Below are 25,213 nucleotides of genomic sequence, written 5' to 3'. Positions count from 1 at the left end.
TTAATATTTCTAATGAGCTACCCCAGTGGCCAGGGGTGAAAACTCAAATTTTTGGTTTAAAAGTAAAGCAGTATGTTGGAAATGGGATGTGGGTGCCATAGGAAACACCTAAAAGAAGAGAAAATTGAGAACAGTGACTGAGGCAAACGAGAGGGGAGGAGGTGAAATTAATGGAAGTTCTGCTACAGAAAAGACCAGTAAGGAAAGTGTTGAGAAAAGGAATCTGATCAAAGTTTTTCTTGCATTGAGGAGCCTGAGCTGCCAAGAGTTCAGACTTCAGCAAATTACATGAACCACTGTGCTTGTTGTACCTCACCTCTCACCTCTCCCACCACAGCAGGAAAACAAATCAGGGTGCTGTGATCTGATTGATGCCAGCAGCAGCCAGCATGCAGTATTGTCTGTGCCAGAAATGCAGAGAACAGCAAATCTGAGTGGTGGGGAAGGATCCCTTTGTTACTCCTGTGCTGAGAATGACACAGGAACAGGTGGGAGTTGGCACTACTCTAGAAAGGGTAAAGAAGGTTTATTAAAGAGCACTGTGCAGGTTTTACAGAGTGATATGATAGATTCTGCTTGATTGGCTAGCTAACAAAAACATCTTCTTCACACAGTCTTTGAGAAGAATAGACAAGTCGAAAAACACCACTTGCAGATTGTTTATGCTTAACAAGTTATCACATCCTTACAACTATTTAAAAACTCTCACAAGCCGCTGTGAGAAACGCTTGCCGCTCCTCTCTGTCTGTCCCATGGCATCCACATCCCTTCCTTCATCCTGCTGGGAACACTCCCCTAAGCAGCCCAGGATGCTGCTGGCTGTGAGGCACATTGTTTTATGGCCAGTTTTTGTCTGCCAGGGCCCCCTGGCCTCCTTCTGGCTGATATGCACAGACCAATGTGTGGGGCTATTCCTCTTCACGTGAAGGTCTTTGCATTTCTCTTTGTGTTACACTCTTTTTAAAAATGACAAAACACTCAAAATAAACTGCTTAACCTGTGTATTCAATTTGCTTTAGGTTGTTGGAATGTGGATTGTTGCATTTTATCTCCTTGGCACAGTAGCAGGTGAGAAATTGTATTTTTAAATACTGCCACTAGAAAGTGAATTCAGATGAAGTGGTGCACAGCAGATGATAACTGTTATTTCCCTTTACATTGAAATTGTTCAGTGATTTGTGGGTCATTGTAGGGCAATGTCTGTTACAGTGCATGGAACTAATGCTAAAAGGCTCTGCTATGTTTAAAATTTATTTTTAAGAGTGCAAGAGACATAACTGTGTGCTGAAAATCCACAGGGAAATTCAGAGTTGTGTGTCCTACTTCTATGAAGGCAATGCAAGATTTGTTTTTATATTACTGCTCTATACAAAGAGCTGACCAGCAACAGGGTGCTCAGCACACCAATGCTAAAACATAAAAGTTGAGTGTAAGTGAGCACAAGACCCACTTGATCTAGAAAAAATTACTGTATTGAAGGAAATATTCACATCATTCTTTGTACAAGGTTACCTTCATTCCCATGACAGAGACACAATGCTTTGGTGTAGAAGGTATGCAGGAGAAACTCTAACAAGCATTTCTTACTAGGCTGTTTTTAAAAAGGAACTGAATCTTTTACAAGCCTAGAAAGTGGTGCCAAAACACTGTGTGGGTCTTTACTTGGTTTATCCACCTTTACTTGATTTATTTAGCTCTGCTTGTGTTCCCACTTGAGGCAATACACACAAAGGACATATAAATGACCTTTAAAAATTAATTTCAAAATCAATCATGAAATTAAATCCTTAGTTTTTTGCTCTTCAAACTGCTTTAGTCTTAAACACATCATCAAGCAAGAGGGTCATTCAAATAAACAAGTTGTTTCTTCTGCTCTAGGTAAAGAAGTTTGCTACCCCAGGCTTGGCTGTTTTACAGATGACCCACCCTGGTCTGGGGTACCAGGGAGGCTTCTGACAGGTTTGCCTGATCCCCCAGAAGAGATGAACATCAGCTTCTCTCTCTACACCAGAGAAACAGGAAACAACTCACAGGTGACATTCATTTTTAACATCAAAAGCTGACTGAACCTAAAAATGTTGGTTTAACTTGTTACAAAGTCTGTGTCAGTCACCATAGGCAAACAAGTCAGAATCAGAAGTTAGTTTGAAGGTACAGTAATGAATGTACTTTGGGGTAAAACACAAAAAAAGTGTTATGAATGAAGAAGAAATTTCCTGGTATTTTCCTGAAATTTAGGATAGAGGTTATGGCAGACTACCTTTTGCATGTATTTGGGTCTCTGAGGAAAGTTGAAATACATGGGATACACTCAGCAGCAGGTTGCTCAGCACTTCTGGTGCTGATAAAATAAATCAAAATACAACTTCCACTACTTCCCATTAAACTTTAGCATATCTATGATCTAGGACACAGCCCTTCCACACCCAAACTCCCTGAGCTCACATCACAGCCCCTGTATTTGTCTGAAAACAATACAGACAGATAACCTTCTCAAGAAAAAATAGATAATTAGGTAGCTTGCAGCAGTGTGTGAAGATCAGCCCCACCCTGCTGCATGCAGCCCTTGCATGAAGCTCTTCCAGCTTTTCTGGAGTGGCTAATGAGGAAAACAGGCTGCAGCTTGGAAACAGCAGCACTGAATCAAAGGTCAGGTCAGCAAAGGACAAGCTGAGCAGGAATTGTGGAGCTGGTGGGCTGCTCCCTGCAGAAACTCATCCCCTCAGGCCAGGAGACACCCTGTGACCATGTGGCACCTTTAAGTTGCTTCATATCCTGCAAAAGGGGTTCTGCATGCAGAGTGTGGGAGCAGCAAAAACCACAAGAGCTCTATTTCTGTGGAAACCATAGTGGAACTGAGAAATACGAGATTTTTGGTCCCTGAGTTCCAAAAAACACAGACTTTAGTCCTGAGGCTATGACCTAGCTGACTTTTTTTAATGTTCAAAAGTAGGAACAGATAAAACCTTTCTATTTTTTTTTTAACCTATAGGTGATCTCGGCGATAAACTCCTCGACCATCCCGAAGTCACATTTTTCCTCACATAGGAAAACCTCCTTCATCATTCATGGATTTGGCAGCACTGGAAAAACAGGCTGGGTGGTAGAAATGTGCTTGGTATGAGACAGTATCCTCTGGTTCCCATCAGCTCTCCTGGCATCCTTTAGGCATTAATGCCCACCATGCATTTTACAGCTCATTAGGCAGTAGAAGATACAAATCAAGAGTTAAATTTCACACACACCAGTGCTCCCACTCAGGAAGATGCAGCATATCAAGGCCCCTTGGTCCTGTCTAACATTGTTTTCCTCTAGAGTTTCCATTTGCAAACCCTGCAGATCAGATCAAGGCAATAACTGAGCAGAGCTGTCCCCATCCTCTAACCCATGTGCAGACACCAAATCACAGCTGCTCCCAGTGGCAGAACCTTCCTTCAGTCCAAGGGCCCTCCTGACTGTAAAGCTCAAGTTTCAGTCTATAAATACAACCCTGGCTCACCACTATTTGTTCCTAGAGAAAAACAAAACCAACCCAAACACCAACAAAACCCAAACAAACATAAGAACACCACCAAAATTTTGGCTTTTTGTTTGGTTACAGAGTCTGGTGGAAAAACCATTTCAAATATGAAATGTGGAAGCTCCCACAAAACCAGCAGAGTGTACCTGGGCTCTGGCAGACAAGCAAGATCTGCTCTACCTGCTGCTGCTTCTGGGCTGGCAGGGAAAGGCCAAGCTGGAAAAGACACCACTGGATTTTAAGTCACAAACCAGCAGCACTACTTCTGTTCACAAATGTGTGAACACTTTTAATCTGAAATACTAAATTTCCTTTTTCTCTTTTTTTCAATTGAAAAGAAGCAGAATTCTTTCTGGCTCTCTACACTACAAACTGATGGTCCCCACAGGAGAGGAGCGAGTCCAGGATGCATTATAGTTTCACTTCTGTTTTCCTTGCCATTCACCTTTGGCTGTTTTTCATGGATTAATTTTTACCACTCCTTGTTCTATCTCAAACCTTAAGTGAACCTTATTCACAGAAAACTGTAACTGCAGAATAATGTGATTCTTCCACTGGAAAAATCACTAACTCTGCAGGACTGTGTCCAGTACCAAAGTGACCAATGCTTGCTTTGCTGAAAGAGAATCTTTCTTCTCTCCTCCAAATTTTTTTGAGTGACATGACTTTGAGAGTTTTAATCCCAGTTGGTAAATTATACAGTATACTTCTTATACAATTCAGTTAAACTACCAACATCGCTCAAAGAAAGCCACAGTACTGTACATAGAATCTACTGTGCAGCTGTATGGCATTTCAGAAGCATTTTAAATATAGAAATTGTTTACAAAGTAAAATATTTTATTACAGTTTTCATAATTGATATTTTTTTGAGGAATGGCTTGTTACATTCTGTCTTGTAAGAAGATCTGTTTCAGTGTGGTACAGGCTACAGTGAAGAGTCCCATTTAGTAAAGAATGAGAAACTTATGTTGCATTTTAATCCTTAGTCCAGTTGAAGTTGAATCTCTGATTGCTATTTTGTTTCTTTAAATACTTTGCTTTGTGTATTCCCACGTCAGTTATTACTGGAGGTGGAGAACATCAACTGCATTGCTGTGGATTGGAAAGAGGGAGCAAAAGGCACCTACGTCAGTGCAGTGAACAACATCCGTGTGCTGGGGGCTGAGGTTGCTTATTTCATAACAGCCCTGCAGGTAAAGGACCCTTCACCTTTATTATTTCATGACAGCTCTGCAGGTAAAGGACCCTTCACCTTTATTATTTCATAACAGCCCTGCAGGTAAGGACCCTGCTTCAGCTCCTGCCATTCCCAGTGCAGTGCTGGGGCTGTGACACTGCTGCCTGGGGTTTGAACCTTGGCCAGAGCGGTCAGGCAGGGCTGTACAGCTGAGATCCAGTTAATTATACTAATTATCAGCCCTGTGAGGACTTCCCACAGCCTCAAAGGACACAGAGGAAGCTGGGACCGAGGAGTTGTGCCTATTAATTAGAGACAGTAGGTGGCAACATCTCCATATGATGTTACAGCAAGCCGCGGAAATGCGGCGAGTTCAGCACTAACCAGAGTTCCCCAGCATTATATACCTATGCCAGAAGTGCATTAATATCTCAGCTTAGCACCACCAAAACGAGCTGCCTTACATAATAATTCCACGTTTGCTGTCTGCAGGCACCATAAACTGTGCAGTTTCCTCCTGGCTGTGAGCCTCATGCTCCCAAAGGCAGGCGTTCACTTGTGCACGCAGAGTGCAGAACACTTGCAAGGTTTGTGCAGCAGCATTTCCCACTGATTTCAGAAACACTCAGGGGTACTTGGAGCTGCTGAAAATCAGAATTTTGCCTGGCACTGGACTTTACCCTGGCCAGGAGTTGTTCATCTTGAAGTGCAGCAAGAGGAAGTTCAGAGCCCGTGAGGCAAAGTGCCAACCTTGCAAGAACCTGAGGCTCAAAGAGCACTTCACCAAAATCTACTGTTCCTTCCCAGGAAAATCATGTGTGGCCTCACACATTTGGCTTCTGGATCTTTCTCCTCTGTGTGTAAATATCAGGTCATTTGAAGATGTGTTCAGTTTCTTATTTACTCTCTTTGTTACTGCATCATGTGCAGTCTAGGGCACCCTTTCTTCCCTTACAAAAATGCATAAATGGTGCTTAGGCTTCCTTGTCTTTTCCCTAATTTAAAAATGTCTGGATTTTCATTGTCAGAAAGGTTCAGCTGCATTGTAAATGGAAGCACTGCAGTAAAATGTTCTCAGAGGAATCTGTCATCTAACAATAAAGGCAGACCCATTCTCTAGATCTGCTTTAATTTTGGTACACACATTACAAAACTTAATGTAAAAAATGGAAGCAATTAGCAATTTTGTTGGGTTTGATTGCTACAAAACTCAATGAATGTGTCCCCTCTGTCTCCCTTTCCACCTTCAGTGCAAGTGTAATATCTCACCAGTGAGATGTTGTACGGCTTGTATATCTTGAGACCTTGTACAGCTGAGACCTGGCTAAGAGGAGAATGGATGTCACCCCACCTGAGCTTGGCAGTGAAAATCTTTTTCTTTATATGATCACATATTCTAAATAGACATGGAGAATAGATATGTCACCAAAAAAAGGGCTGCAAAGTAGAATAAATAAGGAAAAAATAATCATTTTTACGGAAGATGACATTAGGCATTGATCCAAATGGGAAAGATGGTCCATATTTGTCACACAGGATAATGGAGTACAGCAAGCATATGCCAACACTGCAACAGTGAACCCTTCATCACTATGCATGTAAAATTCCAGATGGGATCATTTTTCTGTCAATTCTTAGTGTAATTTAAACAGCAATTAACTCAAGGAACTCCCCCTCTGTTTGCTATGCAGAAAGTCGGCCTAGATGTTCCCAGAGGCCCATAATGTCAGAGCTTCTCTTTGCTTGTTATTCAAAGCCTGTGTTCTTATCTCCTACCACCACCACCACCACTTTAATGCTCAGAAAATGTTCGGGTACTCCCCTTATGAAATCCATTTAATTGGCCACAGCCTGGGAGCACACACTGCAGGAGAGGCAGGAAGAAGGATCCGGGGCATCCGACGGATAACAGGTAATGGATAACTCTGCTCACCAAGATCCAGAGCTGGCAGCGTGTGTTTAAAGGGAAAAAAACTTGCAACACACTGGTCTGCAGACTGGAATTAAATTACTGGCAATGCTGGAGATACCTGTCATGAGAGCAGACCAAATTTATGCTTCTCAGAAACAGGGTAATTATTACATCTTTCAGTGTTTAAATGAAATACTCTTTAGTGGAAGGACAAGCATAGCTAACATGTTTGTAGCATTGCCATCATTCAGTGGGTTACATCAAGCTACAAGAACCCTTAGTTTTCCCTATTTACAGCTTTAGAGCCCAGTAATAAGTCCATGAGTAATAAATGCCTCCTTCCTAGTAATATAATATGCCATTATATGATCTATTGAAAAAAAAAAATTTACTTCTCTTGGAATAAGTTTTCAGAAAGGTTCACAAAACCATACTATTTGCCTTTTTTTTTTTTGTTTTTTTTGTTTTTTTAATCAACAAAGTGATTTTGAAACCATCATTGCAGGTAAACATGCAATTCCAACACTATAAAAAATAGCTTGGAATTCACATCAAATAGCTTGGAATTCACATCATTATTGGGCTTGGAAAATGAAACATCTGATTTCATGAGTTGGCAAAAGATATATTAACATGTACAGCACTTCTCTCTCAACCAATAAATTTGGGGTGTTTTTTAGGTTTAGACCCTGCTGGGCCCTATTTTGAAGGTACTCCCCCCGAGGTGAGACTGGATCCTACAGATGCCAACTTTGTTGATGTGATCCACAGCAATGCTGCTCACTTCCCTGCAGCAGGTGAGTGCTCCTGTGCCAGGGGGCACCTGCAGGGGTGGGCACCAAGGCACTGACACCTTCCTGTGCATGTCTCAGGGTTTGGAATGTATAACACCACTGGGCACCTGGACTTTTACCCAAACGGAGGAACTGTGATGCCTGGATGTGCTGATTTGATTCCAGAGATGAAACAAAGCGATTTTGAAGCCCTCATTGCAGGTAAACATGCAATTCCAACACACTTACTATTTTATTTTTGTTCAGTTCTGAAACATGAATGGTGAAAATTGCCCTCTGGGAGAAAACAGGAAAACAAAATTGCTTTTTGCCTGTTTACTCCTAAGTTAAAAGGAAGTAAGAAACAACAAAGGCTGGAGCAGAACAGTGTTCCACAGAGAACTCTGCCGGGAAAGGAGGTGTCATACATGCCTAAGCTTTGTTTCTCTAATTTGAAATCAGATGCAAACCCCAAAAAGGCAGGAAGCAGGGGGTCTGCAGGTCCAACAACCCCAGCAGGAGAATTTCCAGGATGAGAAGGGCCAAATCAGCAGTGTGACAGACAGCACCACCTCTGGTTTCTTGCAGGTGCTGTAAAGGGCATCCAACACCTCTAAGGCATGGATTAGGTGAAAGCAGTGAGTCTTCCCAGGGACTGTACATGCCTCACCTCTGAACTTCTCTATTTTCAGAGATTTTGGACAGTTGGGTGGTTCTCTTTGCTCTGTTAAGCCCTTAAAATGTAACAAATGGTATAGTGCTATGACATCTCACATATATATATATATATATATATATATATACGCATACATATATATATATACATACATACATATATATACACACACACACATATGTATATATAATGTGTGTGTATGTGTGTATATATATATATGTGTGTGTGTGTATATATATGTATATATATGACATATGACTGTCTTCTTAAAAGGGACTATTACATCATAGCAAACCAATATGCACCTCACTTGAAATCTTAGGATAATGGTACACCATTCTCCAGGAAAAAAAACACAAAAAAACAGCAATTTCTCCTGCAACTAGAAATTCAGACCAAAAAAGAAATCATTACAGGCACATGCTGCTGTTCTGTTGTGTGCCTGAGCTGTTTCCATGGTGAGCCAAGGGCAACTCTTGCAGAAGATAAGGGGAGGTTGTTTTATCAAAGCTCATAAACTTTAAACTTTTTTTCCAACAGATGCTACACTCTTTGGGGGGTGCCACCACTCACGCAGCCACGAGTATTATTTTGCAAGTATCCTCTACCCCACTGGGTACCTTGCATATCCCTGTGACTCCTATGAAGCCTTTAAGAAAGTAAGTGTTTCAGCCCAGGAAGGGCTGAGGTGCAAAGCAAATATTCCAGGTCTGTGGAGCAGCCAGCACTTGGATGCTGGTGGCTGGGGTCCCATGGAGTGGCTGGGTAGGAGGGAGCACAGCACACAGCAGTTCCACTATTCCACCCTGGAAAAGGAATCCTGAGGCATAAATGGTGTCACCAAATACTGGAGACAGAAATGAAAGCTCGTGGAATTCCCACCCCAAACCTTTATGCAAAGGGAATGGAAGTTAGGTAGATGTATCCTACTAATTCCTACATTTAAAGCCTCCAGAATCCTCAACTACTCTCTAGTCTGCATTGGGCACTGATTAGAGCACCTAAATACATTTATGAACGTTGCTCCTTTCATTGTCCCCTATTTGTGAATGCAGGCAAGTCCCCCTTGACTAGGAGGGTAAAACTGACCTGTATTTTGCACTAGAATCCAACTGAAAAACATTTGAGCTCACAAGTTTCAGGCTGTTACCATAGACAGGCTCATTATTACCAAACCTGCTCATTCTGCACCCTCTTGGGTGCAGGAGCCATTATCTAAAACAAGTTTGTCAGGTTTTGGTGTTAAGTTAGGAAAACACACAGTACTGCCACAGCTTTGCAAGATCAGGACAGCATCTGGAGCCTTAATTTCATAAGATCTAGCATGAAAAACAGTATTCCTCATTAACTGATGCTCTTATTTTCCCTAGGGAAACTGTTTCCCATGTCCACAGGAGGGATGTCCAATGATGGGGCACTATGCTGACAGATTCCCAGAAAAATTGAAGAGGGTAGACCAAAAGTATTTTTTAAATACAGCAGCAGATGAGCCTTTTGCTAGTAAGTGGGGAAGGTTTGTTACAGTTGTTCTCCAGTTTGAAAAGTGCCTTGATGTGATTTACAGCCCTGCACCTGTGCTGCTTCTGTAAATAACTGCTAATAGCCTGACAGAAAATGCTGCATGACTTGTGCAATGTAGCAGCCAAGCTCACCAACAGTATTCTGGATTTATTTTTGTTTTTATTTATGCAGCTTGGAGACAAAAAGTATTTGTCAAATTGTCTGGTGTAAAGAAAACGAGGGGAGACATAAACCTGGTTTACTACGACACACAGGGGAACTCAAAAGAATATGAAGTTGCCAGGTATATTAAATTAATATTTTTCTGCAGTATTTAGTGCTGTTATCATTAATCTACATACTTTCCACACATTTAAGCAGTGTTAACACTCATCCTGCATTGCAAATACTCTGCTTCACATCAGATAAGAAAGAAGTTATTACTTAAGTAAGAACCATGAGGGCAGATGGATGGTTGTAAAAAGGGAGTGGAAGGCATCTCCATTTCCATGAGTTCTGTGTGAGTGATCCCTGCAAACTCAGCACACAGGGGCTCTGGGGACAGCCCCAGTCTCACTCCTGTCACCTCCCCATGGCCACATTTAAAGTGTTCAGTGCTGCTTTTCATCCTCTCCTCATTCAGAGCCCTGGTCCAGTGCCCTATGCTCTTCCAAAGAACACCAAAAATGCAAATTTCTATTGTAAAAAAAGGGAAAACCTGAAAATACGTGGAGCATGTGATTTATTTCACTGGTCTCTGAACTGTTAAACTTAGTGATGCCATTTTTTCCTTCTATTTGCAGTGGAGACCTCTCTCAAGATGATGTTTACACACAGTATCTTGATGTTGAAATCAACCCCAAAAATACTACAAAAATTGAATTTCTCTGGAATAAAGCCATATTCTCTCTGCTCTGGGCAAGACTGGGGGCAGAAACAGTCAATATAATACATGGAGCAGATGGGCATAGGTGAGTGTATCCCATTTAGAGGTCAGAAGACAAAACCCTGAAAGAAACCTGTGAGAAAAGATGGAGAAATGGTCTTAAATTTGACACATGGTTTGTAATCAACAATGTGAATTTCAATGAGGAAAAATACAAGGCATTGCACTTTGGACAGAAAAAAATCAGAAAAATCAGGTGTTTGACTGTGCACCAGGGAATAGCTGTCTGGGAAAGAATACAGCAATGAATAATTTGAAATGTTTAGCTTTTCTACAGCAAAACAATTACAAACCGAGACAAAGCATATTAAACCTCAAATTTTACAGCTGCTCCCCAAAAGAAGGAAATTCACCTTGTTGCTATTCATAGCAGATATTAATAATCTTTACAGCAGGCTATTAGGAAGCGTTCAGTGGGATTATGGGTTGGGCTAACAACCCTCAAGGTGACAGCTGGCACCCTTTCATTTTTCATTGGGCAAAAAGAGATAAATCTTGATTTAAGCTTTGTTTTTTCTTCCTAGGTCAACTCTTTGTGGCCATGGAACTGTGGCATATGGAGAGCCTCAGTTACTCACACCTTGCTAGAGGTGCCCAAGGTCTGTACATGGCAGCTGAGTAAACCCTCAGCCTTGTGCATGGAGATCTTGGCACAAAACACAATTAAAGCAACTTAAAAAAAAATAAATTGTTGTTCCCTTTGGGCTTTTTTAGTTCTTTGCAAACACACGTGTCAATGTTTCTCATGTTTGAGCCACGTTTGTTGTTCTTGTAGCTATGGAGCAACCAGAAATCACAGATACTAAAATCCAATTCAAACAGTGCACAGCCTCACTCTGCCTGTTCCTCAAGGCAAGAGCTGAGTCCTTCTACACTGAAAGATAAATCTGGGATATTATCAAACACTCTCAAGGCAGCCCATGTCCTCAGAGCACACCTGCAGGTCTGAGACAGCTCCTTTCTGCAGCCTGTGCTGCTGTTGAGGGTTTTGCAGCCCCACACTGGAGCCCTGTCCCCAGAGAGGCTCTGGGATGGGGCAGGAGCAGCACAAGGAGCAGCACAAGGTGATTCCTGCAGCAGGTGAGCACAGCCCTTGGTACTGCACCTGCCTGGAAAGGCAGACAAGGCAAACCTCAACTGCTCCCCTCTTTGGAAGGAACTGAACACTGAATCCCAGCTCCTGGATGCTGTTTATTTTCAAACACAAACATTTGCAGTGGCCACTGAGAGTCCTGAAGAGAAACTCTGAGTAACCAGGTTTGCAAAACCTGGCACTGACCATTTCACATTTAAAATTACCATTACTGCTCTGCAAAGCACAGCATGAGTGAGCCTCCTGCAGCTGTAAGAGACCAAGGCAGTGGATATTTTTCCAAGTATAAAACCCAAACTCTGAGCTAATGAAGAAGGAGTTAATAATTTATTTACTCCCATTCCCCCATGTTTGATAAATTGCATACAAGCACTTGGGCAGATAAAGTTCTAAGAAATAGAGGCAGAAATACTATGAGAAAACATTTATGAGTATAGACTTCTGAATGATTTTTTTAAAAGAAAAACCCCAGCCCTGTTGTATCCTTGGTTAAACACAAGCATAAAAACATTAAAGCATAATTAAACACAAGACTGAGGTTCAGCCAGAGAGCTCTGCAGTTCTGAGTCCTGCAAGGCAGCTGACACATGGCAAGGAAAAGTGAACAATGCTGGGAAGCTCCACAGTGTCCCAAGAGAGAGCCACAGCATCCTGAACACCAGAAATCCAGTCCTCTCCTCTGCCTGCTTCCTATTCCAGACTATACCTTCTTCAGGACTGGAGAAGCATAGCTGTGCCTTAATTTATTACCTTTTTTTTCTTTTCTTAAGTCAAAATCCATCCTCCTTCCAAAGCCCCCAAGTGTGGGACCACAAGCACCAGAGCATCTCCTGTATTATTACAGTATTGAAGAGCAGCAGACTAATGGATAAAATCCTAACTCAAATCTTTTCCACCAGCTCTTAAATTAAGTGGAAAAAACTGTTCCCCCCTCATTTTGAACAAGTGTTAAATTGTGTTAGTGCACTGGGACGTATGCTGATTCCACTGACACAAACCTATTTACAAAGCAAAATCCCACTTCAACTAAAGACAGGAGCACTGAGCCCTAAATCAGTATCAAAGGTGGTATCTTAATAAAAATAAAATGTAGCTGTTTAAAGAAATAAACTCCATTATCACCGATGATAGCAGTGGAACACCTGGTGTCCATTTGGTCATTCCCAGAGTGGAGATCAGGGAACATCAACTCTGCAAACATAAGGACATAACGCAGAGCCAAGCTGATGAAACTCTCTAAGTGGAGTCAGCTCAGGTGTCTTTTCTTCTTGAGGTCACTTAGGGCCTTCTCCTAGAGACAGACAGGTCCAAGGGGTTGCCAGACCTTGTCTTGTGCATTTTGCACAGGCTGCTTTTTGCCTTTTACTTGATGTTTCTACTAGAACAATCTACAGAGCTTTGTAACATTCCAGCCATACCCCAGTGTCCGGGGGAATTCTGTATGTCATTTGTATATATTTCCAGTGTGTTTGCTCTCAGTTTACCACTCTGAACTTCTCTCAAAGTTTGTGTTTCATGGACAGTACAGAAAGGATCCCAGTGGTTACACAACTGTCCTACATCTACTCCATTCAGCAAGGAAATTAAAGGGATGCCTGGAGAAGGTCAGACTCTTTCACTATGAAAAGAATATACCAAGCCCACTAAGAGTTTTCCAAAAGGGATAAGCCTCCCTCAAAAGACCCAGAAAACACAGGAGCATTTCACATCTGAAGTCACTTGATATCGGGCGAGGACTGGAGCTTAAAAATGATGTGGTTCTCTACTAACTCCCCCAGCAGATCTCCTACACCCCAACTATACAACACCAAAAATAAAAGCCTTCCCAGCCAAGACAAGACACACACATCCATATAGTTCTCTTTCATGGGCCTCTCCTGATGAGTTGCTGCCTGGGAATTACCAGCCTCTGGACCTCCAAACATATTGTGGGATCCAGCTCACTGATTACAGAAATCTATGTCCGTGTATATTGGAGCTATCAGAGAAACCAACCATTAAAGTTGTTTGCCAGTTTATCTATAAACTATCATCTGAAACAAATATTCCTATCTTTCTAGGAACCTTTCCAAGGATAAAGGGGACTATAAAAGCACATGCAATGTTCACACATTAGTGGCAGGAGCTCCAAGACTCCATCGTAAGTAGTTCAGGTCTGGGGTTTTTTCCTTGTACCTTGTCAGATTTGTGGCTTCTCACAGCACAGGAGCGTGGAGGGCAATGGCAGCTCATGTTCTGTAATCCTCATGCTAATTCTAAAGAAGCTCCTGTACATTTGATTAGAAGGGGAAAAATCAGCCTGGATTTAAGTTATGGCTTTGTGTATTTATGGCCCCCAATATCTCACGGAGCAAAGCTCACTGACACAGAGTGTGTCTGGCACACAGCAGTCAGGGATGCATCCTGCAGAACTCTGTTCACCTTGAGAAAATTCAGCACCAGGGGGCTGAGTGTGCTTGCTAAACGAGTGGGTTAGCACATCCTAGCTGCTTCTTTTTCTACTGTTCCAGATGCTTGGAATTTGGATTCTTGCCCTGTTTCTGCTCAGCGCAGCAGAAGGTAAGCATATGGGGTTAGTGTTTGTATTGCCTCTCTATCCTGCTGTATTTTCCACCTATTTTCTAGGTGTTATTCTACACCCCGGTGGCTTAAAACTTATTTATGGATGTTAATGTGGTTCACTTTTCCATAGAGGAATGATGAGATGAGGGTGTGAGTGTTGTTTTTCTTCTCCACTCTGCAAATTCTGCCCTAAGAGTGAGCAAGAAAAGCTGATGTTTCCTGTCTCAGAACAAAGCTACTGCTCTACTAAACATAGGGAATTCTTTCTTGTACTCTTATTAGTGATGGAAATGGGAAAAAAAAAGCCAGGGCAAGGGGGGAGGCAATCTAATGAGGGCATAGCTTTGTATTCAGCAGAAGACACTGGCTTGTGTGCTATAAGACTTCCCACGTGCACTCAGCTGTTCAGCACTGTCTCAAATTATTGCTGATTATCAGCAATATTTTGGCTTGGCATCAGGAGAAACTCATCAGCTGTCTCTGCCTTGGGCAAAGCAAACAGCTGGGAGAGGGTACCCAAGGATACCACAAAGGAATCCTCTGAAGACTTTGTTGATGAGAAATAGGGTGGCTTCTCTCCTTGGGATAGACTGAAACTCCTCAAGATCTAGGATAGGACAACTGCTGGTCTTGGATTTCTGTAAACTGTGGGATTTTCTAGAATTAAAAAAAAAAAACAAAACAAAGCCATGCTATGAGTTCTGACTGCTCCATTTCTCTGCCCATTCACACTTTTTTGTTTTTGATCTTCATGCTACAGGCAAAGAAGTTTGCTATGATAGGCTTGGGTGCTTCACAGACGATGCACCATGGTCTGGGACTGCAGAAAGGCCAATCTACAAATTGCCCTGGAAACCAGAGAGTGTAGACACTCACTTCCTCCTGTACACTAAAGAGAACATGGATAACTCTCAGGTAAGAACTGTTGTGGTTTAAACATTGCTGCATCGCATGCAAAACTCGTAATTAAACACAGATTCCAGCTGTGCTCCTTAAAAATGGCCAAACTTCCACTTCATTCAAAAGACTACCTCTTCCAGCTCCTTGGCAGGGTCCCCACTGAGAACTACTGGGAAACTGAGCATTTTGGGGTAACTTTTTTCCACAAAGAAAATGAAAGCACACTGAAGTCTTGTTTGCTTTAAGATGGGTGTCAAAGCTTGGTCTGAATTCACATGAACCTTCATGTGAATTCTTGCAGATGAGTTCAACATTGCAAAACTTTTAAACACCTGCACAGATAAGCACGGTTCAGGTCTTTGCAATTTTGAAAACTTATTCACAGAAAGCAGGTTTATAGGTTTATTAAGTTCTTAATTAGCTATGCTAATTTTTTTTAAATTTACATTACTGTAGGAGCTGTCTGCTGTTCAGAAGTCAACAATCAAGGCCTCAAATTTTAAGGCAAGCAGGAAGACCAGATTTATTGTACATGGATTTGTAGACGATGGAGAAGAAACCTGGTTGGCAGACATGTGCAAGGTAGGTACCACAGGGACACCCTTAGTTTGCATTTATTAACACATTCATATAAATTGTCCGTTTTCCCCATTTCTAACCAATTTTTCTCATGGTATTTGTAGCGATAAGAAAGCAAAAATTTCATAAAAATGTACATCCAAAGGGACCTCAAGGGGAGCATTTCAAACAAAGCTTTCAATACAGGACTTGCTATGAGCATTGGATGTAGTAAAGCACTATGCTTTATTGATTTTTGTGCTAATTCCACAAATTATTTCCTAACTCTGTCCCTATGCAAAGTGCAATTCCACCTTGTGGTTTTCTCAAGTCCTCCAAACATGCTTTTAATTGCTGCTGGAGCTAATGAAAGCCCCATGGTCATGCAGCACAGCGCAAAACACCAGTTGATGGCACTTTGAGGATAAGGTTTTTCAACCATGAACAGAAATACAATTTTTAAAAACAATGTATTCCTATTTTACTTGTGAGAATACTATGAGGAACGTGAAACTAAAATCAAGGTATTTCATGTTTACTGCATTCCCACTGCCTGCTTCTTTTTGATGCCAGATCAAAAGAAAAAGGATGGATGATCGTTGGATTTGTCAGTTAATAATGTGTTTCAAGTATCAGAAGCAGATTGATGCTTTTATATTTTTCTGTCTTACATTTTGCATTTTAAAATAGAGGTTTATTTCCTGGAACTTCACAATCAATGAGATAGCTCACAATATATTTTTCAGCTTGTCCCTTAAATCCATTTGATCAGTTTTCCAGGATGCAGAGGCATGAGATAAATCCTTAAATTCTTCATCTATTATGGTAGCCTGTGTTTTATCACAATACTCTAGTTCATATTAGAGTATTTCACAATACTCTAGTTCATATTAGAAACAAATTGGTCTCAATGAATCTTTTCAAAAAAGAGCAGAGCAAAGGGGATTGTGAATACATCAATCCTCCTCTGTGTATCTGTTACTTGCTTCCCTTCCCATTAAGCAACAATCCTATCTGGAAATTGATTTTTACTACTTCTAGTACGGTCACTGACACTTACCACCTTTTTTGTCCTTTGTCTGTTGCTGCCATATACTTCAGCTGCTAAAACAAAATACTTTTAGCCAAACAATCCAGCTCAATGGAGAAGAGTAAAGCTTCTGATTCTGTGGCAAAGTCTCTGCCTGCATATACATATTTCCAAATAGAGCCATAAATCTGAAATTAACACCAACACTTTATACACCATGTTATAAAAACACATTCTCTTTCTTACAAATCTGCATCAGAAAACCTCTATTAATTTTAACTATCAAAAATATTCTAATTGAATTTGAGTTAAAGTAGTACTTTCAAATCACTGAAGTGAATGAGTGCATAAGTAGAGCTCTTATTTAGTGTTACATACCGAGTTTGTTTGAAAATAAAAATTGAACGTTTCATTATTGATATTGTTCTCCTTTCTGTAAAAAATACTGCTCTGGGTATTTGAAATGATTACTGCATTACACATTACCCTCTTCCGGCATTGTGTGATCACACAAACCCCTCTGAGCACACATCCAGGCTGCAGCTTTGGTTTTCAAATCATTCTCACACAAGAATTCGTAGCTGAGCCGCAATGACCAACATGAACTGATCCCATACTGTATTTACCACGGATTTTCCTTTTGTTTTACAAAACAGAGGATGCTTACTGTGGAAGATGTGAACTGCATCTGCGTGGACTGGCAGAGAGGTGCAATGTGTACGTACAGCCAGGCGTCCAACAACGTCCGCATCGTGGGCGCTGAAATCGCTTATTTCGTGAACGTCCTCAAGGTAAGAGACTGCTGCTCCTAGAGCTGTTCTGTAATACTGATGTCAAAGAAATACAGCTCTGGAGCTTTCACAAATGTGGGTGTAACCAGCAGAAAATATTGTCCTCTACTCCACCATCAGTTGTGCTGAAAGCAAGCAGCGCAATTTTTTGTTTAAAAGGAGAATATTATGTGATAGCAGCGAGGCCTGCCAGCTTAAGGAGAGGAAATGCTAAAGGAAATTCTCATAGTACAGCCAAAGAGTTATTCTGTAGATATTAACAATGCAGTGTAAAACTAAATATGCAGAAATAATGGATTAGCAAACTTCTTTTTCATGGAGACAACCAATGAGCTCCCAGGAACACCGTAAAACCAGCTGGCAGCACTGGGTGGGGACAAGCAGGACCCACCAGCTGCCGCAGGGAAAGCTGTGGTGGACAGTGCCCAAACCCACAGGGGATGACTCCTTTTGCAGCCAGCTTCACATGGCAAGTGAAGCTTGGTCTGAAGCCTTCTCTTAATCTAATTGCTTTCAACACAAATTTCCCATAAAAGAACTACAACTAACTAAAACCAGAGAGTGTGCTGGGTCCAGCAGTGCTCTGACCCACCTCTCACTCTCCACATCTGCATTGCAGCTACTGAATTCCTGTCCAAAAAGGCTGAAGGCATTTCTCATCTCATGGCCTCCTCCAGCTTGGAGTGGTGCTTTAACCTGCCAGGTGTAACTAAGAGTTCCTGCCTGGTTTATTCTTGCAAGCATTCTGTGAACCTTAATAGGTCCTCTGGAAGGATCCAGAGCCTCTCTGGAAGGATCCAGAGTGCCTCAGGACTCTTGGTAGAGCTGTCTGGAGTTATAACAAACTCCAAGCCAGGGCAGCAGCTGAATAAGGAGGTTTGGAAAAATCTCTTTGTTGGACAGAACTAACTGGCAAAGAGACGTTGAAACCCTAGAGGAGATTCTGAGCCAACAGGAAAAATTATAGTTTCCCAGCCCCTTTCAAATCCTCCCTGTTGCTGTCTGCTGATGCAGAGGGGCATGGCAATGTGTGCTTTTTGCTGTTTTGTCAGGAGGAGTACGGGTACTCCCCAGCTGATGTTCACATCATTGGCCACAGCCTGGGAGCGCACGCTGCGGGCGAGGCCGGCCGCAGGTACCCGGGCATCGGCAGAATCACAGGTCAGCGCTGCAGCCACCCCCCAAAACCCACATCCTCATGTTATTAATGCCTGCATCACTTAGATATAAGAACCATGGGCAGCTGTATTTGTGACATTCATTCTGAATCATCCCACTGTGATTGCTTCTCTGGGCTGCAGCACAGTCAGGGCAATTGGGATATTATGTTCCCTTCACACTGTACCCCAAGGAGCAGGGCTGTGCTAAGTGCGGGAAAGAGTGTGATTATTATTTTCCTTGTACATGTTACAGCAAAGGGATTTTTTTAAATTCAGTACTTCCAGAGGTTAAAGCTGTGGGTTTGAGCTCCTTATTCATCACGTAGGCAATGCCAAGGGCATTGTGCATTAAGCAGAGTGGCTTTCATGGATAAAAGACAATTTTGGACGTTATTAACAAAACCCTTTTCAATTGTTGTTTTTCCTCGGGGATTTCAGGCTTGGTGAAACTTGGACTAATAGTCTAAAAAATTCAGTTTAAAAGAAAACCCAAAATAAGCTGCCTAGGGACAAGAAGAGATGCAAGTATAAGGCAGCTAAAGCTGTGCAATTTACAAGAGTTTACAAGCACCTGAAATTGCTGCAGCAATTTGGGAAGCAAATTGATTCCATTTTCTGCTAGGTTCAAAAGCAAAGCTCATTACTTCAAAACGAGATGTTTTTCCCAAAATCTGACTGGAGCCTGACGTGGGCAGGCTTCAACATTTCAACACCTCCAAGCAGGGGGTGCTATCTGCACAAATTCCTCTGAGCACTCTGAAACAAGGGACTCTAGAAACCACCCAGATGGATCAGTTCCTTGGGGTGCAGACACAGTAACCTCAGTTTGAGCAGGGTTATTAAAGAGAAGTTCAGGTAAAAGAAAAAAAAAAGTGAATTCTAAGTGTTGGCATTCAGTATTGCTGTAAGTAGGTAAAGCAGTCAAATTTCATAGGCTTTCCACAGGTGACTTCCTGGGAGAAAAGCCACTTGGAAGTTGAGAGCACACATCCTCATTTTATTAATGCCAATATTACTTAGATATAAGAACCACAGGCAACTATATTTGTGACATTCATTATATACCATCAATATGTAAAATGATTCTACACCTACATTTCTTTATTCATACATAACACTACTCTTTTTCTCTCAGGACTGGACCCTGCACAACCTTATTTTCAAGGCACTCCAATTGAAGTCAGACTGGATAAATCTGATGCAGAATTTGTTGACGTTATCCACACAGACACAGCTCCCACAATCCCCAACTTAGGTGAGTATGCAGCTCTACTCTACTGATTATTTATTATTTACTGCACTGAATTATCTATGCCCTGTGGCGCTTCAGTGTCCTGATTGTTCACCGAGGCCGTTCTGGGGCAAAACAGAACAAATTCACCACTTCAGTCACTAACAGCTCCTGTCCTAAAGCACCGTGCACAGGCAAACGTGGAGCCAGCAGCTACAGGTATGAGACAACATTTATTTAAAACGTGCTTACCCCCGTTTCTAATGCTCCAGGTTTTGGCATGGCGCCAGCTATAGGACATCTTGACTTTTATCCAAACGGAGGAGTTGAGATGCCCGGCTGTGACAAGAACCCCATTTCACAGATCGTAGATCTCGATGGCATCTGGGAAGGTAAGCGTGTTGTTTGCATCACGAATTCAGGGGGAGCCCTCAAAGTGCAGCCACTTATCTTGCCTTAATTCAGGTGTTTTACATTAGCTTTTGGTGTGTTATCCACCAGCTGCAGGCTGCACTGAAGCTGTTAAAATGCTCAAAACACGCCACTTTTCCAGAGCTTATTAAAAAATAAACAAGACAAAGGGTTTGCCTCTGGAAAATGTGTTTCCTCTAAAGGATCTAATATCAGAAACAAAAGTTGCTGGAGCTGTGCCAAACTTTTTGCAGGGTCTTTCAAGAGCACATTGCATTTTGTGCCTAAGTGCCCAGCAGCAGCACTGGTGGAATTGGGCAAAGATGCTCACAGCTTCTCCTGGGAGAGTGTCTTTGGCTGAAATTCTTCGGAGACAGAGCAATTAATTCGATTCATTGTTAAGTTACAGATTACAACCGGAGTTGCATTGAAGTGATCTCATTGTGCCTATTTTCAGGCAGCTAAAAAAAGATTGGCACGTAGTTGCTCAAATACACTGTTCTTTGTTGTTTAACGTGGTTCTTATAAAATCTCTAAGTATCAGAGGGTTCCTATGTATATTTCTAAAATTAAATTGCACATAAGATTAAAAAAAAAAAATATATAACCCCGAAGATTTCTGCTGTGGGGATTTTTCAGTACATTTTCTGAGCTCTTTCTTACACTACTGCAAACAACTTAAACTCTGGGAATCCATTTCCTGATTTGTGATCGCTAGCTTTTTACTCCAGGTTTTATTCAATGCAGCTGGAGGCATTACTTTTTCATTCTTGCCCTCCTTTTTTTTTAATAGACTAAACTTGTTATCATAATGGGGAATTAAAGCACAAAGAAATAACTGCATAGTGTATGGTCTTCTTTTTAACCTGAAGTCGGGAAAATACAGGCAACACAAAGGAAAATAATATATTCATTATTTTAATTTTAAGAGTCTCCCTTTCCTAAGTACCCCCCAAATAATAATAATTTTGTTTTGAAGCCCTCAGCTGGAGCAAATCTCCACTGCCCTAGGAAGTTCACTGTTAAATACTTTTCATTTGGTTTTCTTTTGTTATGGTAATGAAACTGTTGCCTACAAAAGACCTGCTGCAGGCAGCTCTGGTTTCTATTGTTAAACTCGGTCAGATTGCTTGAATAAGAGGTTTTTTTGAGGGGCAGGGGCCGGGCTGGGCTGCACAGTCGGTTCCACAAAGCATTTCAAGTTCGCATTTTGTACCTGTTGAGCCAGTGACATTCCTTAGGGAACCATTCCTTGGGGTGAGCGCATCCGGAGCGAGAAAGGTCCCAACCTCATGTTTGATTCTCCAAGAACTGAGATGAGCTTTTGAGGAGGAATGCTGCATCCCGGTGATGCTTTTTGAGGAGGAATGATGCATCCCGGTGACGTGGGTTTCTTTCCTTGAGTGGGAAGAGAAAAGGAGAACCAACCTGGGGGCATCTTTTCACAGGAACTCGGGACTTCGTGGCTTGCAATCACCTGAGGAGTTACAAGTACTACTCGGACAGTATCGTCTACCCTGACGGATTTTTAGGCTATGCTTGTGCTTCATATGATCTTTTTAAGGAAGTAAGTATTTCTCAGAGCTTCAGGATGGACCCTATTGAAAGCATTATTAAAAATAAATCCTTTGACTAATTTTTTTTTCTTTTCCTTGTCTGACTGGATAATGTTATTAATAGATATATTTGTTTTCACTAGGGAAGCTGTTTCCCATGCCCAGAAGCGGGATGCCCAACTATGGGTCACTATGCAGACAGATTCAAGGACCAGGTTAAAAATGAGTTCACAAAACTTTACCTGAATACTAGAGAGGCCAAGGATTTTCCTCGTGAGTTTTGAATGCTTCTATTGCTACCTACTCCTCATAAAAATTTTCTTTTGCTGTTTGACAGTTAACTTTAGCAGATCTCATCACAGTGCAAAGTCTCTTCTGTTCTTCATGCTTTTTCTTCTTTTGCCCCATCACTAATGCCGGTTTGGGGCCCTACAGGACAAGACACTGACAAACTCTGGAGTCTAGTGGAGGTTACTGAGATGTCTGGAGAACTGCAAGGTTCGAGGAGAAGGGAGGAGAAACAATGCACAGAAGTTGCAGAAAGGAAATTTCTTGTTGAATAATATGAAAATTACATCACAATGGCACATACAATAGTATGAAAATTACATCAAATCACAATGGTTAATGGAGGAAGAGGGGTCCAGGGAAGCTGGGAAATCTCCATCATTGGAGATACCAAAAACTCCATTTGACAAAGGCCAAGAACAAGCTGATCACAGCTGTTGGATGGACAAGATGAGCTCCTTTACAGCCTCAGTTATCCTAAATGCCAGCTCTCACAACACACTGCTTAGTTTGCCCTTGTAAGCACAAATCAGAGACTCCTTGAGCTCCTTTTGGTAATTGCAGTCTAAAAGGAAGTTCCCACCAACAAAAATTATTTTCCTGGAGCTTCAGAATGCTTTCATGCTTCTTAGATTCTGTATCTGTATTTATTCCCTAACAGCCCTTTATTTCCAGCTTCACTCTGTAGGAAAACCTTAATGGTCAAAATGCTGAGATCTGTATAGTATTTACTACAATATGGACTAGTTTTCTCTTTTTTTCTCTCCCAGAAAGTAACACAAATGTCTTCCATTTCTCATGTTGATCTTATTAGGACATAGCAGATTTGACTCACTGGTGTTTTATATTTTCTGCTCTCAAATATACTGTACAGACACACAAGAAAAAAACACCCTAGCATTTGATGTTTTGGGGACTGTTTCTCCCTGGGTACAGTCTAAATAATTCTATTTCTTCTTTGTAGTTTGGAGGTACAAAGTTTCCGTGACCCTCTCTGGAAATAGCAAATTAGAAGGATACGTAAATGTGGCCCTCTATGGCACTGGTGGGAACACAAAGCAGCACCAGATCACCAAGTAAGTTAAAAATTCAATAGAAAAGAAACTTTTCTTCTAGAACCCTTAATTTGTAATTTGTAATTAATAATTCTATTTTAATTGGTCTTATGAAGAGAGAAACAAAAAGGCAGCATTTCAGGCCCACCTGCCTTTGCTGCCTCCGAATAAATGATTTGGGATGAATTACATCAGAAATCTGGCAGTAATGTTGCTGCCATATAATGGGATAAATGTTGTGTCTCTGCTGAATTTCTACCCTCTTGCCACCACAGCAGAGCCTCTGACAAGACTGGCAATTAACAGTAAATGTTGCCATGCCTCACATCCATGAAATGCTCCTTTTTCACAGGGGTAACCTCAAACCAGGCAACACTTACACAGCCTACATTGATGCAGAAGTTAATGTAGGAGAAGTTACCAAGGTTAAATTCCTTTGGAACAACAACTGGGTCAACCCAACTCTTCCTACGCTGGGAGCTGCAACCATCACAGTGGAAGCTGGGCAAACTAGAAAAGAGTAAGTATTGTGAAAGTCTTGAAAGTTACTGGAGAAGATAGGTGACAAAATTATAAGTGGAGTGGAAGCCTTTCCACAAGAAAAGTTATTTAAGGCGTTAAAAGGAAAAGATTCTCAAGGAAACCTTTTCTTTCCTTCCTTTCAAGACACTGTTCATCCACAGTCCTATTCACTGCTACTTCAACCCTTTGCCTTAAATAACCTCAAAGGAAAACTGAAAATCTCTCCAGGCTTTAGAAGAGCAAACTTTCTGTAAAACCCTTTGGGTGAGAAAAATTAATGCTGGCTTGGATTGTCAGCATCATTCTTGCCAAACTCCTTCTGTCCATAAAAACAGATTGTTTGTGGGTCTGATCCACTGTCAGCTGGAACCAGCCAAGTATTCCATTGGTATTGATTACCCCTAAAGGTCATGACTGATGAAAGAGGATGGTGATAATAAATCCATCTTTCCAATGAGGAACAGTAACACTTAGAGCCTGCACTGAAAAGCTACCTATAAAGCTGAGGGAAAAAGGCTAAAATTGAATTCTGTAGACTTTGTAAAGCACAACGTGGATGTTCAGATTATAGAAGCATGGTTTACTGATCCAGTTTTATTAATTTTCCTGGACTTTTAAAAAGTAATTCCTTCATTTTCTTGATCAGTTATTTTATTTTATCCACATCATGAGTTGGTATCTAGAACAAGAGGTACAGTTTAAATTTTATTTATTCTATTTTCAAATGACCAGTTAAAATTCCACCACTTAAAAGACAACATGAGAGGTGGAAACAGTTTCAAGCAAAGTGAAATTATTACAGCCAAGCAGCACTTGAACTCACCTTGAAGCAGAGGTCCTAAGTCAGGTTGTAATTTCCAGTCACCAAAGCACATTGCTGACAAAGTGTACTTCTGTAGATAGTGTAACATATATCACAATAGGAACTCACCCTTCTACTGACTTATGGCCTTTGCACAAATAGTTGTGGTCATCTCTATGGAGATGGTAGCACAAAATCTGGGGAAAAACCCCAAAACTGTAATGTTAAAGCAAAGTGGGCAATGAAGCAGAAGGAATAGAGTCTATCAATGCTTTCCCCAGCAGCTATATTTCAAATTTGGAAGCTCAAAGTTTGTTCTGTTCATTTGTCTGAGATGACAGATCAGGTTGTGTTACCATCAGTGTAAATCCACCTGTATAATTTCAGCAGCTCAAGGTGCTCTCCTTTCCTTTCTCCCCAGGTTCCGTTTCTGTGGCTCTGAGACCGTGAGGGAGGATGTCCTGCAGACTCTGACTGCTTGCTAACACCGTGTTCAGATCCCAAATCCTGCTGCCAATAAAAGCTACTCATGCAGAAAACACTGGAATGTGTGTTACTGATGGTGTGTGTTGTTTGGGGTGGGGTTTTGCTGGTTTGGGAGGCAGAGGTTAAGTCTGTGGATGCCTCTCTAGAGACAGAATTTTTAGAGTGGCTTTAGGAGTGAATGTGCCAAAACTTGTTGAAGAATTCCGCTGCTTTCAGCCTGTTTCAAAACAATTTCAAGCAAGAGGAAAGGGGGCAGGTAAC

The 25,213-nt window shown here is 41.5% G+C and overlaps 2 protein-coding genes across 2 annotated transcripts; both read left to right on the top strand.

Moving 5' to 3' along the window:
* Window positions 1-473: 473 nt before the first annotated feature.
* LOC128937529 (pancreatic lipase-related protein 2-like) lies at window positions 474-11,095 on the top strand. The gene is made up of 13 exons (XM_054277273.1): window positions 474-515; window positions 1,020-1,068; window positions 1,879-2,033; window positions 2,993-3,118; window positions 4,582-4,716; window positions 6,504-6,612; window positions 7,293-7,409; window positions 7,485-7,607; window positions 8,602-8,720; window positions 9,432-9,561; window positions 9,754-9,865; window positions 10,365-10,532; window positions 11,032-11,095. The coding sequence occupies exons 1-13, from the start codon at window positions 474-476 to the stop codon at window positions 11,093-11,095; spliced, it is 1,449 nt and encodes a 482-aa protein (XP_054133248.1).
* A 3,015-nt stretch (window positions 11,096-14,110) lies between these two features.
* On the top strand, window positions 14,111-24,951 carry LOC128937356 (pancreatic triacylglycerol lipase-like). The gene is made up of 12 exons (XM_054276992.1): window positions 14,111-14,159; window positions 14,923-15,077; window positions 15,519-15,644; window positions 17,307-17,441; window positions 18,494-18,602; window positions 19,737-19,856; window positions 20,105-20,224; window positions 21,692-21,810; window positions 21,943-22,072; window positions 23,052-23,163; window positions 23,495-23,662; window positions 24,888-24,951. Exons 1-12 carry the CDS (start codon window positions 14,111-14,113, stop codon window positions 24,949-24,951), a joined length of 1,407 nt encoding a protein of 468 aa, XP_054132967.1.
* The last annotated feature ends 262 nt before the right edge of the window (window positions 24,952-25,213 follow it).

This window comes from Melozone crissalis, unplaced genomic scaffold, assembly GCF_028551555.1.
Source record: "Melozone crissalis strain CALT ecotype California unplaced genomic scaffold, PUWL_Pcris_2 ptg000019l_1, whole genome shotgun sequence".
Classification (NCBI taxonomy): Eukaryota; Metazoa; Chordata; class Aves; order Passeriformes; family Passerellidae; genus Melozone; species Melozone crissalis.
Note: the sequence above shows the minus strand (reverse complement) of the source record. Positions and strands in the feature narration are given on the sequence as shown.

Bases quoted from the DNA above. Each gene is read 5' to 3' on its own strand.
- LOC128937529 (XM_054277273.1), top strand. From the start codon at position 474: ATGACACAGGAACAGGTGGGAGTTGGCACTACTCTAGAAAGG. The intron at 7,410-7,484 runs GTGAGTGCTCCT...TGCATGTCTCAG, and splicing joins TGCTCACTTCCCTGCAGCAG to GGTTTGGAATGTATAACACC. The intron at 9,562-9,753 runs GTAAGTGGGGAA...TTATTTATGCAG, and splicing joins AGCAGATGAGCCTTTTGCTA to CTTGGAGACAAAAAGTATTT.
- LOC128937356 (XM_054276992.1), top strand. From the start codon at position 14,111: ATGCTTGGAATTTGGATTCTTGCCCTGTTTCTGCTCAGCGCAGCAGAA. The intron at 14,160-14,922 runs GTAAGCATATGG...TTCATGCTACAG, and splicing joins TCTGCTCAGCGCAGCAGAAG to GCAAAGAAGTTTGCTATGAT. The intron at 21,811-21,942 runs GTAAGTATTTCT...TGTTTTCACTAG, and splicing joins CATATGATCTTTTTAAGGAA to GGAAGCTGTTTCCCATGCCC.